General features: G+C 41.2%; 1 protein-coding gene across 5 annotated transcripts in view; it reads right to left on the minus strand.

Annotated features, from left to right (window-relative positions):
- Window positions 1–5,673: 5,673 nt before the first annotated feature.
- SCHIP1 (schwannomin interacting protein 1) overlaps window positions 5,674–15,386 on the minus strand; it is a 385,169-nt gene continuing 375,456 nt past the window's right edge. For all 5 annotated transcript variants that reach the window (XM_074963687.1, XM_074963688.1, XM_074963690.1 and 2 more), the window contains 2 exons: window positions 11,328–11,421; window positions 5,674–6,477 (listed from right to left, as the gene is read on the minus strand). In XM_074963687.1, coding sequence (XP_074819788.1) covers window positions 6,426–6,477; window positions 11,328–11,421 — 146 coding nt within the window. In that variant the 3' untranslated portion in view covers window positions 5,674–6,425. The remainder of the gene's footprint in view (window positions 6,478–11,327; window positions 11,422–15,386) is intronic.

Raw genomic sequence — 15,386 nt, forward strand, 5'->3', positions numbered from 1 at the left:
CTATAAAAACTGGGATGAGCAGGGATTTCCAGGTCTAGAGGAGAGACATAAAAGCAGGGGTAGAAGGAAACAAAAGGAGTGTTGAGGCTGGCATTGAGGAAACAGGAAAGGTGACAAGGTCAGAGATGTAAGCTAGAGATGTAAGTACATTTTTGATCTAGAGTAAGGGATTTTTTATATGGTGTGGACATGTGCACGGGTGGGGGTGGGGTTGATTTTTAAAGCACACCAACATGTTGCATATTAATTGGTCCAGACAGACCCTGCCGGTGCATGTTAAAGGTTCCCCAGCATGCATTAATAGAGAATGTTAAAGTGCTCTAGAGACCCTTTAGCGTACACCAGCTGGGCCTGCACAGACCAATCAATGCACAACATGTTAGCATGCTGTAAAACTTACATCCCCTTAGGGTGCATTGCCCTGCCATGTAGACAAGCCCTGAGTCTACACTTCTCACGTTCTCCATAGTTACCACTGTAGAGCTGTACTCTTAGGAAACTGCCAGGCATACCTATACTACTGTTCTACTTACTGTATTAGGCTATGAACGTCAGTGGTGAGACTCGCACCCTGGGCTGTTCCCTTTATGCTAGGTAGAAGAGCAGGATTGGTGTAAATGGGCTCTAGAAGTAAAATGGGGATAATGATACTGCCCTCCTTTGTAAAGTGCTATCTAAGAGCTAGGGATTATTTACTATTATTGAAATCCCTGAGTCTGGCTGAGGGAGGATTTCCCTTGCAGTAGAGGGCCATAAAACTACTTTCTGTGAACCCCCTTAAAAATTCTGGTGTCAGGGCAGGGCTGCAGTACTGCTCAGATGCCATCGGCCTGGGGAGGATTCTGTAACTTGGCCAGGTCACTACGAATGCCTAAATTACGCAATGGACCTCTCCAGACTCTGGAGGATGGGAAGGGTGCAAAAGGAGTTTAAAGCCCTCTTTGCCCTCTCACCCCCAGGACTCCAAGAGGGGGCTGTTTTTTGTTTTGCATTTGCCGAAGCACGACAATTGTCCTCTTTTTTAAACCCTGGTTCGCTTTTTAACATTTTTAAAAACAAATATTTTACTATGAAATCAACCAAAAATGAGAACTTTAACTGCTATGCCAGATAGCTAAATGGATAATGTAGAAAAAATAACCCCCCACCAAGCACACAATGACCAGCACTGTAAAGGCATTGAGTCTCCCCCTCCTGACCACAAGGAGGCATAAACATGCAAACACTGCATAAGTCTTGGTAAGATATCACTGATATGGAACAAATATTAACGTTTCAAAAACTCACAAGAAACTCTTGTTTTAAAAATGTAATTTAATCCATTAATTCTACAGTAGTCATCATACACATCAGCACAATACTTAAGTACATTGGACAGGTATCCAAGTAAGATGCAATTACCCAGCAATATTCTTTTGTTAAAAAAGAAAAGAAAAGAAACAAACTTCTAAAGATGTAACAGGAAAAATATTGGTTATAATAAACAGCAGGTTAATTGACTAAACACATCACTACTTTTCATTATCAAGTTAAAGGCACTTATCATGTTAAACTCCAATTTGTCTAGGCTTCCTGTCTCAAGTGCCCTGAAATCTAGAGAGGACTGAAGGCCAGATTCTGATCTTTCTGACCTTGCTGTAAAGACAGCATAACTCCATAGAAACTAGTGGAGACTAGTATATGTCTGAGATCAGAAAATGACCCTTAATATGCAGGTGGTGTTAAAACTCCTTTGTGTCCCACAAGCCATTTGGCTAGAAGCAAATGTATCTTGCCACAACTGTTGTCTGCTCTGACAGCACTGGCAAAGGTTTCCTGGCATTTGGACTGAATTGTCATGGCCCAGTTCTCCTCTCACTTGTGTCTATTTGGCACTGATGTAATGGCATTGATCTCAATGGCATTATCCCAGGTGTATACCAGAGAAAATGAGAAAAGAATCAGGCCCTTTCTTGCTTGATTATAAATATGAGCCAGATGCTGCACTCAGGGCCTAGGATTGGTGAGCCTTTGCTTGCCTGAAACAATGCATTATTCCTCATTCATGATGGACCCATTGCTCACCTCTGTCCCAATTATTTCACAGCAATGAACCAAAACAAATAAAATGGAGCAGCTGCCTGCATGCTTGGCCATGCTATGCTGTGAAATGAATGGCTGTTGTGCAGAGCCTTGCAGGTTAAATTATCTACCATAGTCCTGATTGCTATGATGGACCACATATTTGGAGGAAAGCTCTTTAGATGTTTTCCAAATCCTCCCCCTGGATTCATGAGTGGCATGGATTGTATGTATTTAGTGGGAGCTACATGCAGGCAAGCATATGAGGGCTGAATTTGTAGTCAAGGGGGATTGTCTAAGTGAACACTGAGCAAAAAATAACTCAGATCTGGCTGCCCCTTCTTTTAAAAACCCTCAGAGGGAACTGAGGTGTGTGTGGGAAACTTCACAAAGGCTACCTTGAACTTTCCCAAGATTATCGGGTTTAGGAGATGGGGGTCAGGATTTGTTGACCAGCAGAATAAATGGAGGTTGCGGGTGGTGACACACTGCCAGAATCTGATCTCTAGTGGCTGACTGGATGTCATAGCCAACCATGCAAAGGCCTTTCCATAACTTCAGGTTTAGGGCCCCCTCATTCTGTTCCTAGACAGCTTGGCTTCATATGCTGACAGACACTGCCCATACTTTCTTATCCCTGGAACAACCATTGTAGATTTTCAGCCTTTGGCTGTATTAACTTTTGAACCCATTTCCTGCCATTTGGTGGGAGAGGGTGGAGACTATATGCATCTGGCACTCCCACCATCTACATGAATCCCTGCTTTCCACAAAGAGCTCTTGGTGCAGTCCAAAGATGATGTCATGTCTGCAGCTGTCTTCCCTGTGCCCCAATTCTGAGTGAGAATGGGGAGAGGGAGGCATTCAGATAGGAAGATCTGAGCCTGAACACAGAGCACAGGGCTTTGCACCTTTGAAAACCAAGAAGACTGATGCTCTTTGTAGGGATGGGGTGAATCAGAGATGGAAAAGGCCTATTGACTTATTTAGTTCATTCACCTGCAAGGGCCGGGATTGCTTCTAATAATGTATTTTCCAGTACTTCATGGAAAAACTGTCCCTTTACGGAGCATTCAGGTCTAACCACTGTTGTGGGTGTTCACTGTTCTCTAACGAATGGATTGAACAGCAAATCACTTTTAGGGTTGTATCCTTGCTTTGATACAGGCTTGGGACTTCAATTATTTTTAATAGGATTTGTATATGCATGTTGCAGAAAGGGATCCCATTAAATCTTCAGTGCTACACTTAGCAGGAAATTAATTCTTTATAATAAATCAATACATAATGACTGAAGGTACAGTTTCTCCTCGAACACAGCAGCACTTGCAGTCGAACTGCCAGACATGTTCAGCTGGGCCTTGAGGTTCATCCAGTGACACTATTCATGAGACATCTTTGTCTCCATTGCACATATTCATTTATTATAGCATATCAGTAGTGTTATATAATCTGAACATCTTTATCACAGATGAAGGTACGTGAGAGAGGTGTTACTTTTGTAACTTTATTACTGTATGTTATCACACACATCTAGAGCATACGAGGATTTTATTTTATTTTGTTTTATTTAGCTTAGCCCAAAGTTTTCAAATTTGGGGCCTCTGTAAGACAAGCACTTTAAATCCAGTTAGGCACATAAATAAATGGCCCAATTTTCAGAAATGCTGAGCATCAACAACTCCAATGTCTTTAAGAGAAACTGCAGATGCTCAATACATCTGAAAAACAGGCCACATATATAGGTGTCTACATTTATGTGCCTAATTCTGGTCTCCAAATTTGACAGTTTTGGCCTTAGAGCACTGAAGACTGGAACTTTACAAAGCAGAAATATAAAAATAGTTGAAACCACAGTGCACACACAATGTCAAGACAACCAAGAGATACAGGGAAAGAACATCCAAAATATTTTTTCTGCATAGATTCAAAGAAAGCAAAATAAATAATCTTAATTTTACATTCCTGTTTTATATGTATTCTATAGGCTAGCTCAGCGGTTCTCAAACTCTGTACATGCTATGGATCACTTCTTAAAATAGAGATGAGCTCTTTCCTGGACACTTCCCCTTCCAATTTCCTAATACCAATTTAAGTTTTGGTTACTTGCAAAACTAGTCTCAGAACAGTATTAAGGAGACAGAATGAAAATCAACTTCTTAGTACATTCCCACATTTTTTTCCATGTGCTATTTATGCTCTATCTCTGGATGTGTGGAAGGAGTTTACAGGTGGGATTTTCAAAAGCACTGAGTGCTGGCCTAACTCTGCTCCACTGAAGTCAGTGGGAGCAGTTATACCAACACCGAGAACTTCTAAAAATCCCACCCGAGGCTTATTAGTACTAAATCTCTCCTTGGGGCCTTTCCGCACCTGGTTTCATCTGCACTTTTTGGTCACATCCGCCTGTGTGTTTGCTCTCTCTCCACTTTAGGTGTCATCTCTATATTTGAACCCAGAGCAGCACCAGACAGAGAGCATCCTGACGCAGCCATGTACAAAGAGAGCAGAGTGTGCTTCATTTATTCAGTTTAAAAATAAAGTCCTGGACTCGATTACAAATGGCAGCGAACATCACCAACTGGAGACTGACAGATGCTTCACTAGCATGACATGCCTCCCAAAGGGATCTGCAGATCAGTTTGAGAACCCCTGTGCTAACGTCAACTTAGTACAAAACTGTAGTGGCAAAGTCAGAGCAATGACATTCTTCCTGCTAGACTTAAAGGAAAAACTGAACATTTCCCTCTTGAAAAGCTGCAAATATTTTCTAATAATAAAATACAGAATGTACATCAGTGCTAGAAAGTGTGACCCATCTAATCCCTACAAAAGCAGATGCCATCTGCCACGTGGAGACAACACCTATCCCACAAAGAGAAGTTTCTTACAACATAGTAGGGTCTGTTAAAAAAAAAAAAAACCTACCAAGCTCCGCAGCATTTTGGTGCCTCATTTATGGACTGCATAATTGCTGAGACAAAACAAATTTAAATAATTTTATAAAATACATTCTTCATGTGAGGTGAAATTTTAATGTACCATATGGCTGTGTTAAAGCATCCTGAATAATTCGTTAGCCATAACCTTGCTCAAGATAAATTTGTCACAGCTCAGAGAAAAAATAATTAAAGCAAAATGTAAAAGATAACCTGTTTTGCATAATGTATATTTCAGCTGCTGGCTAACTAGTACTAGGAATAGGTAGATTGACCTGGTATGTCAGCATGAAATCAAAGACTGAAGAGAAATTATTTGTTTATTTAGTCAGTCCTTGGTGCTGACAAATGTAGCAGATACTAAACTGGGGAGGACACTGATCTCAGCCAAAAGGTAGTGAAGTGGTTAATTACCATACATGATACATTTAGTGTGTTAAGATTTTGACACATTTATATTTTTGACAGTTGGTGAGTTATTTGACTATTTAGTCACAGACATTAAAATATAAAAAGATCTACTGTATGTGCTGCTGGTTCTAACAATAGTCATGATATTAGGATTCCCAGTGAATACTATATATAAGAATATCCTACGTCCATGTCACATATCCTTTATGAACTTACAAATAAATAGATCTACAAAAATCTGGTCCTGTCTCCATTCTCTCTCTCTCTTTTTTTTTTTTTTGTAAAATGCAATATGCAAAAAAGGCTCTTTCTGGTGATGAGAAATTAGGAATTGCACATTTGGTAGGATGAATATATTACTGGTGCAACACCTAAGTCAACCACTAGTCAACAAAAAGACATCATATGAAACAAAATTTTAAATTTTATTTTACATATTTATACATAAAACCTTCAAGGTAACTCTCTGAATCCAACTCAATGTTAATAGCACATCTAAAAATGAATGTCAGGTAGTCAACATTCACAAAATGTTGAAAACTGATTAAAATATACATATTACTGAACGCTACAATTTCACTACGAGGCAGGCATTTTTTTGTTTTTTTTTTGTTGTTGTTTTTTTTTCTTTTTTTTACTTGTATAGCACCGTCAATTACAGTTTCTTTGTTTAAAACTACAGTGAAGAATAAAAAGTAGTCAATGGTAAAATACTGTTCAACTTAAAATCTCTAAACAAACAAAAATAAAGGTAAACTACCTTTTCCTCTTATCCATGGTTTGTAATGTTATAAGTACTGTACATTTTTGTAATAATATTATTAAAATGCCCGATATTTAATGGCACAAGTAAAAAATTAAAATAAATTAAGGAGCAGAGGCCAATCACTGGACATAAAGCTTCAGACATTATCAATGACTAACACTCATTTTCTTGTGCGCCACCTTGAGCATCAGCATTTGTACAACCACAGAAGCAAAATAAATGCTAGCTTATTCTGATTGCTTCTTGCTTTATTTTGCTGGCATTTTCTCTGCCATGTGCTTCTGCTGACTTTCAGCATGTCTGGGGAGGAGAAAAAAAAATCACTATCAAGAAAAATTAAATGGACTATTCAACATATTAAAACATACTTCAACCTAAATAAGGCTTCCCCAATGAAGAAAATATTAAGCAATCAATTACTGTGTTCAGATTAGTTTAGTGTAACATTTCTTTCATGACCTTGGTCTGGTTACCTAGTGTACAATACACGTTGAAAATAAAGAAACATTCCTTAGACTAAAGTAAACTCCTCGGATCATATAACCTGCAAACATTTTCCCTGCTCCCACCCAAGGAAATTAAATTTGTTAGTCAGATCAATGAGACGGTGTGACAAACTGAGGAATTAGCCAGGAATTAGGGTTGACACTGCATCCCTTGCCCTTTGGTGACATGACTATTGTGACGGGGCAACGCCAGATGGCTATAGAAAAGTAGTGGGAGATAGATATATTAGCTTCAGGCTAAACAAATCCCTGGTACCAGGATAAGTTAAATGGCAGCTGTTCCAGGTCAGTTAAGACACCTGGGGCCAATTAAGAACTTTCCAGAAGGCAGGAAGAACGCTAGGTTGATTGGGACACCTGAAGCCAATCGGGCTGGCTGAAACTAGTTAGAAGCCTCCCAGTTAGTGAGGTGGGTGTGGATGTCAGGAGCTGTGGGAGGAAATTGTGCTATTGGAGAGACTGAGCAGTACACATCATATCAGGCACAAGGAAGGAGGCCCTGAGGTAAGGGTGAAGTGGAGCTTGAGGAAGTGGGGGCTGCTGTGGGGGGAAGTAGCCCAGGGAATTGTACATGTCATGTTTCTAAAAGGTCAGCTACCATATCTGATACTATTAGGGTCCCTGGGCTGGAGCCCGGAGTAGAGGGTGGGCCTGGGCTCCCCCCTTTGCCTGCCCACTGATTAATCACTGAGACTAGGAGACAACAGAGACTGTACAAGGGAGGATAGCTTCTCCTCACCTCCCTCGCTGGCTTATGATGAAAATGGCTCAGTAGGCTGTGACCCTTGTCTCTAGAGAGAGAAGGGTTATGTGGAGAGTCACAGTGAGCCTCTGAGGCTAGCGAAATCCACCAGGAAATGCAGAACCCACGGGGACAAGGACAGAGCTTTATCACACTATACAGAGTAATATCACAAAGCGTAACAATGAAATACACTGCTATAGAAGATGTCAAAGACACTTCTAAACGTTTAAACAATTTCATTTACTACTGATGCAAAATGCTTTCAGAATGCTGAAATGTTTTTGGAAGCACAGAAAAAGAAATAGCTGGAACATCAAACAAACACTACAAGACATACGATAGTAAGTGGTGTAAATCATTGTGCAAATTCATATTCCTGCAGTACCTGTCACAACAACAAGTACATATAACATCCTCAATATTATTTGAGAACACAAGCAGCACTCATTACTAGGATCTCTCAGAACGGATTACTGTCCAACCACCACAACTACATAATCCACTGCCGTTTGTCCCAAGGTACTGGGTAGTAGAGGCGTTAGCTGCTCTAATTCAGGGTGTGGTCAGCCCTGCTCATGTGAGCCTCGAGTGTGATGGGCTCCAGCTGGTAGTACCCAACAAGGGCCCCACCTTAAGTAATGGGCAAAGATCAGCAACAGACCAAGTGGATGAGGGCCAAGTTCTTCGACAGTGATGAAGGACTTGCTGGCCACCCTTCCCTCAGCCCCCATGGGCCTGGAACGGCGAACCGCGGCCAGTGGGAGCTGCGATCGGCCGAACCTGCGGACGCAACAGGTAAACAAACCGGTCCGGCGCGCCAGGGGCTTTCCCTGTACAAGTAGCAGACCGACTTTGAGAACCACTGTGCTACCACACGTAGCAGCAAAAATCCAGTCAACTCTGCCACATTACATTCTTCTAGCACTCGGAGATTTCAACGCTGTGACCAAACTGGTATTAGACTGTGCTACATCCCTCTGTTTCAAGGTCCCAAATGACACCACTGCTCAGCTCTTGACATTGTATGCCTCCAAGAATTTGTCTGTTATGGGCTCCTATGTTAGGTGCCTCCATAACCATCAGTGGAACTGTATTTCAAACAGTAGACATCTGCCTTGAAAGACATTGACTATATCCTCATAGGAAATCCCTCCATAATGTAATCTCACTGGGTCTTCGCTGGCACAGAAGCACCAGCAAATTCAGACCACAGACCAGTTGTTGCTCAGCTCTCAAAACATCTTCCAACTTCTCACAAGCCAGATGTCCACCAAAAGTACAACATCCAACATCTTTCTGAGAATCATGTTGAAGCCATGATTCAGCTGACAGATCAGCACTTTGGTCTGCACCAAAAGGTCTTGGCATCCCAGATGTTCTGCTAAATCTAGTGCATGATCTTCACATCAGTGCGAGAGTGCGTGTTGGTCAACTACTTTCACTGGATTTCTGCACAACCTCAGATGTGCGGTAGGGATGTATTCTCACCCTGGCACTATTCTATTGCGCTATCAAATGGATATTAGGACTTGCCACTCCATGTCGGAATCAAGGTTGGTCAAAAAGTGTTCACCGACCAAGACTATGTTGATGACACTGCCTTGCTTGTGGACAAGCCAGAGACTTTCAGCCCTGCTTTTCAAAGTTTCTAAGATACCGCCCCCATTATGGGGTTGTACATCTCATGGCAGAAGACAAAGGTTCACAGCCTGAGCTGGGTCACCAGAACCCTGGTGCAGGTGGGTTGTACAATGCCATCAGCCATGGTTGCGGTGGCTGGCGTAACGCTTTTCAGAAGACCATGCATGTTTGATGATGGGGAGAAGTGCCTACAGGCCAGCTGCAACCCTTCTTTCCTGTAAATTCATCCAGGCAGGTATGCTTCTGCTGACTTGGAGGGGGCCTGGATGAATGGGAGGATGCACAGGTGAGGCACACAAACTGTACAGCCCAGAACCCCACTCTGAATGAACTCACTGTGAGACAGCAAGCAGGGGCAGATCAAGTATCTATTACTGTGCAAATCCTTCAACCCCAAAAGGTAGGAGTATGTAACAGACCAAGGTCAGGCAGAGAATTTTCACTTAAATGGGAGATTCTCTGGCACATAACAGTTATTTTGCGTAAAGCTATGTTACAATACACTTGGGATCTCTAACGGATATCAATTTGTCTGTGCCCGAAAGGAGACCTTATAATTATTCAGCTCCACTCCTAACCCCAAATCCTCCTCCATTTTACTATTATTCTATTAATTTACCACATAGTGACTGTGCACATGCAAGATTTCTAAATGAGGAGGCTTTACTTGTGATTGCAACAGAGGTAAGCCAGGACTGCAATATCTAAAAGCACCCATAGGTGGCATGTAAACTATTTTGAATGATGGTATTTGACTTAACTACATTCCAATTACCATATCATTTATGACAAAACTTTCCCAGGTAGTGGATAACTGTATTTCAACCAAATGTAATGCAACAAAAGTTGTTGTTGTTTTTTTTTAAATCAAACATTTCAGACCATTTTCCCCCACCTTTTCCATATCATCAAAATGGAGTTCTGAAAACATCATTTAAAAATAGACTTTGTTTAAAAATGTTTATTCAGAAAGATTTTTAAAACTGTATTAAAAATGTTTTTGGCGGGCCATACAATTTTATATGGATAGTTTAATGCTGCAGTGCTGAAGATACTACTTGTGACCAATAAGCACTGGAAATAATCCAACATCTTTTAAATTCTTATTATGCAGAAACCTTTAAAATGTGTTAGATTAACGGCCATAATATTATACAAGTTAAAAATATCCCTTAAATCATATCTGAGATGATGGACTAAGAGGACTTGATGCCTGTATTCTGGCATGTTTTTTTCTCAATCCACTGCTTAATGTTATTGTTGTATCTCCGTGCAATCCTTCTGGTTGCAAAGTCTACCTCATCTAGCCTGCACCACACAAATGCTATGGGGGATTTTTTTTTTTTAAACCTTTTTGATGTGTTGGGATTAAAACATTCTGGCAGCACCAAAGCAGATTTATTCTTAACTAGTTTCTATTCTCTACCTTTCAGAAATGACAGTGCCAGACCTTGGCATATCCGAATTTTGGTCTCTAGGGATATGGAGTTGGACAGCTAGTTGATATTTCTCAGCAGAAAGTTGCTGAAAATATTTAGGATTGCCTGTGGCTGAATTATATTGCTGCTGTTGCAGAAATGGCCTTAAAGTACTGTAACACTGATGGAGACCACTGTGTAAAAAGATATGCAAGGGGTTAAAAGTCAGTCCTGCCCTGAGGAAGATACAGTCTCTGGCTCCAGCCTGCTGCTCCTCCCCAAAGTTAATCCAGGTTTCCCATTTCCTTGTGGTAATCATCTCTGAAGTTCCACTTACCTTACTATGAGTGCTTTTAGAGGAAACTGTGGCTTGGTTTTAGACATGAATCGGGTCCAAGAGTAGGAACCTTCATGTGGTGAATGACATATCATTCAGTAACAGAAATTACTTAAATATTATTCTGTATCGATTTGTAATTGATTTTTTTTTTATTGCTCAAAACACCCACTTACCTTGGCAGTGGGTTCGAATATAGATTTCCAAATAAAACACACAAAATAATGGTATGAATTGCAATAAAAAATATGTAATGGGGGATCAAAGTGGTAACTTCTTAAGTTTTTATTATACCTAAAATGCTTACACTGGTGATCATATATGATATTTAGCAGAAGGAAGATTCATTTCAGCCACTCTGTGACAGCCTGCAGATACTGGGTTTACTTATCACCACCAACTTTTAGGCCTGGCATTCTACACAAATGTTGCTCCAAAACATAGAAAGTATATTCAACTTGGAATATTCTTAGCAGCAGTGTTTAACAGAAGACTTTACTAACCTGGTCAAGTCTTCAATGTCTACCAGCATTGCATCCTGCTCTGTGTGCAATTCATCTCGAATAAGAAGCAGCTGCACCAATTCTTCATTCAAGCCTGGTACCAAAGACAAGGATTTTATAATTTAATTTAACCACAGATCCAGGGATTAATGATTAGGGAACTGCTAGCTCCTCCTAAATCATCACGTTGCATATAGTAAACAACTGCTTACATGGAGAAGCAGAAAGATTCCCTAGGTAAGGTTTGGTCTCCATAAAAAGAAGCATATCACAAAATGGAATAAAAGATTATCTATATTACTAATAGAGCTATAACAAATATGGACTTTTAACGACTATGGTTCTCATGAAATAACTGAGTGTAGCATCCTCTCAACTCAAACTTTAGATTTTAGCTAATCCATCTACTTAAAGACAGCTGGAAAAGACTTTTGGTCCAAGAAGCCTCTACCCACTAAGAAAAAATAAATCACTCATTAGGAAAAAGTGTGTGGGAAAAAATAACCTAAAGTAATCGAAAAAGAAAATGTCTCTAGAGTGTAACGAGCTTCCTGGAACTCTCCCCTTCTCAATGCTGCCATAACTGCAAGCCTGACACTGTTCTGTAGCCCAGAAAATCTGCATCCTGATCTGTTCAAAAAGAAGAATGGAAATGAAACAGTGTGAACAAAAAGGGCAGTATTTCAAAACAGCTCAGACAGATGAAAGAGCTGCACTTTAGTAAAAGAAATCAATGGCAGATTTGTGGTAATGCCAGACATCTTGAATACAACAACAGACTTTCTGAGCTCTTGCAGCCTGTAATCAAAAACCTGTGTTCATATCTACTTATAGGTTAAGGAATGTCGTGATTCTAAGCAAAAAAATACAGCCAAAATGTGACGCAAATGACAGTGGGTAACTATATAAATGTTATAGGATGCTTGTTCTGCTTTGCCTGGAATACAATACACTGCAATTCAGAATAGAGCGAAGGTGGGTTCTTCCTTAATAAAGCAAAATGATATGATGAATCATTCTGGAGAGTGGTAGGGGACTACTGAATTTCTGACTGACTGCTAGCTAATCCAGAAAACACCACAAAGGAAAGTGCGCTTGGCTCCTTCGTGCGCACACACAAAATCTGTCTTTTAAGCTAGAAGCAACACTCAACAGATAAACAGAAGGGGACCTGCGTGGGGAGCAGTCAAGAACAAAAATGATGCCTAAATGAAATGTTCAGAATAAAAATCTAGTGATCTAGGTTGTGGTTCTGCTAATGATTCACTGTCCCACCCAGAAACCGAAAAAAACTGAATCAGAGTAAAACTGATTTTTGATTGATTCTCTCCTTTATGTGCCATTCACATCATATGTTCTAAACAGCTTGACTATAAAATGAATATTCCAATAGGGTTGCTCAAAAACAGCAGCCTTTGTTGCAGGACTTCAGGGAAAAATCATCTGCATCCCCAGCAGAGCACCATGATGGTAATTAACGAGCACAACAATCTAAGGAGCAGTTCAGTGCACAACAAACATTTTTGACTTAGAGCCACCAGAATACCCTAGTCCAAAATTAATTAATTCTTAACACTGGGAGGTGGACATCCCTTGGGAAAAACTCTGTATCTATCAGAGAGCAAGGAGAGATGAGGGCGGGGAAGGACACGACACTCTCTTTACACACTAATGTATGTGACACATTTTTATTATTTATTTAATTTATTATTAATGCATTAAAACAGACTCAAAGGACTGGAAGGAACCTCAAGAGGTCATCTAGTCCAATCCCCTGCACTCATGGCAGGACTAAGTGTTATCTAGACCATTCCTGACAGATGTTTCTCTAACCTGCTCTTAAAAATATCCAACAATGGAGATTCCACCACCTCCCTAGGCAATTTATTCCAGTGCTTAACCACCCTGCCAGTTAGGAAGTTTTTCCTAATGTCCAGCCTAAACCTCCCTTGGTGCAATTTAAGTCCATTGCTTCTTGTCCTATCCTCCGAGGTTAAGAAGAACAATTCTTCTCCCTCCTCCTTGTAACAACTTTTTATGTACTTGAAAACTGTTATCGTGTCCCCTCTCAGACTTCTCTTTTCCAAACTAAACAAACCTAATTTTTTTCAATCTTCCCTCATAGGTCATGTTTTCTAGACTTTTAATAATTTTTGTTGCTCTTCTCTGGACTTTCTCCAATTTGTCCACATCTTTCCTGAAATGTGGCATCCAGAATTGGACACAATACTCCAATTGAGGCCTAATCAGCGCGGAGTAGAGTGGAAGAATTACTTCTCGTGTCTTGCTTACAACACTCCTGCTAATACATCCCAGAATGATGTTCACTTTTTTTTGCAACAGTGTTATACTGTTGACTCATATTCAGCTTGTGATCCACTATGACCCCCAGATCCCTTTTCACAGTACTCCTTCCTAGGCAATCATTTCCCATTTTGTATGTGTGCAACTGATTGTTCCTTCCTAAATGGAGTACTTTGCATTTTCCTTATTGAATTTCATCCTGTTTACTTCAGACCATTTCTTGAGTTTGTCCAGATCATTTTGAATTTTAAGCCCATCCTGCAAAGCACTTGCAGCCCCCTCCCAGCTTGGTATTGTCTGCAAACTTTATAAGTGTACTCTCTATGCCATTATCTAAATCACTGATGAAGATATTGAACAGAACTGGACTCAGAACTGATCTGCGGGACCCCACTCGTTATGCCCTTCCAGCATGACTGTGACATTGCAACGTAACAGGGGAGAGAAAAAGACATTTTGAGAAATAGAAAAATAGGTCTGTGATGGGGTGCACTTACCCTGTACTGCCCAAGAAGGGGTTAGCCTCACACTCTGGGTGGAGGAAGTCCCACCCCCTTGCCCCTGCTAGGCATGCTCCAATTGGAGCAACAGTATAAAAGGGAGCAACTCAGCTCAGGCTGGGCTGACTGCTGAGGAGGGAGGATGCACCTTGCAGGCTCCAGCCTGGGAGCTGTGGAAGCCCGAGGCACCGGGACCCAGGCAGATACCCAAGCACCTGCGGACACCCAAGGAAGGATGGAGCTGCACAGGCAGAGGATCCCAAAGATCCTGGAGATGCTCAGACCACTGCATCAGGGAAAGGGTAAGAAGCAGCCCAGGGGGACTAGTCATTGTGCTGGGTGGCATTAATGTGTTTTGTTAGGCTTCCCTAACTCAGTGGGGAGCACACTTGCCACTCCCAGGGCTCCATCCTGTCCCTACTGGCCACTGGGCCACACAGCCCTGTGGAAGAGGGCAGTCTTATTGACTCCGGCCACTAAGCTGCATAGTCCTGTGGAGGAAGGCAGTCTTATTGACCTGGGCCATTGGGCTATACTGCCCTGAGGGGGAGGGCAGACATATTGACTTTGGCTGCCAGGCCACTTAGCCCCATGAGGAAAGACGACCACGTAGACTTTGGCCATTAAGCCATACTGCCCTGAGGATAAGGTAGTCAGGTGGACTTAACTGTGGGGCTACAATGCCCAGCCCTTTTCCCATTCCAAAGTGGGAGGGGATGCGCTTGCCCTGCAACAATGTCCATACAAAAAAATAAAAATTGGAAGATGTAGTTTCTAAAACTAGCTTTAATTAACTAGATTTTGAGTTGACAATGCCCCCTTAAGCCCTGGAGCAGTACTGCCTGAGGAGCAGAAATCATTTTAGATATGATTTTTAAAAAGCCTGATTCTGTACGGTGTTGAACCCCCAACTCTCCCTGAAATGCAGGGAAGCCTGGTTTTCAGATCTTGCAGTAGCTGCTCAGCACTTTGGAATATTGGGCCTTGCAGACTATTGGATATCTCTAAATAGATCAGAAGGGAACAAGAACTTAAGACTTAAAACATCAAACCTGTTACATATGCACAAAGAACTGCTCAGTTCACCTAAGCAAATGGACTTGTCCGTGATGCAACTTGTCCATACTTGTCCGTGATGCAACTCCACTGACCTCCTCAACATAACCATAACCTCCTCAACATAACCTCCATAACCTGATTATGGCCCAAGTTACTTTACTACTATACTATACTAATCATGTAACTTCAGATTGTT

This window comes from Natator depressus, chromosome 9, assembly GCF_965152275.1.
Source record: "Natator depressus isolate rNatDep1 chromosome 9, rNatDep2.hap1, whole genome shotgun sequence".
Taxonomy (NCBI): Eukaryota; Metazoa; Chordata; order Testudines; family Cheloniidae; genus Natator; species Natator depressus.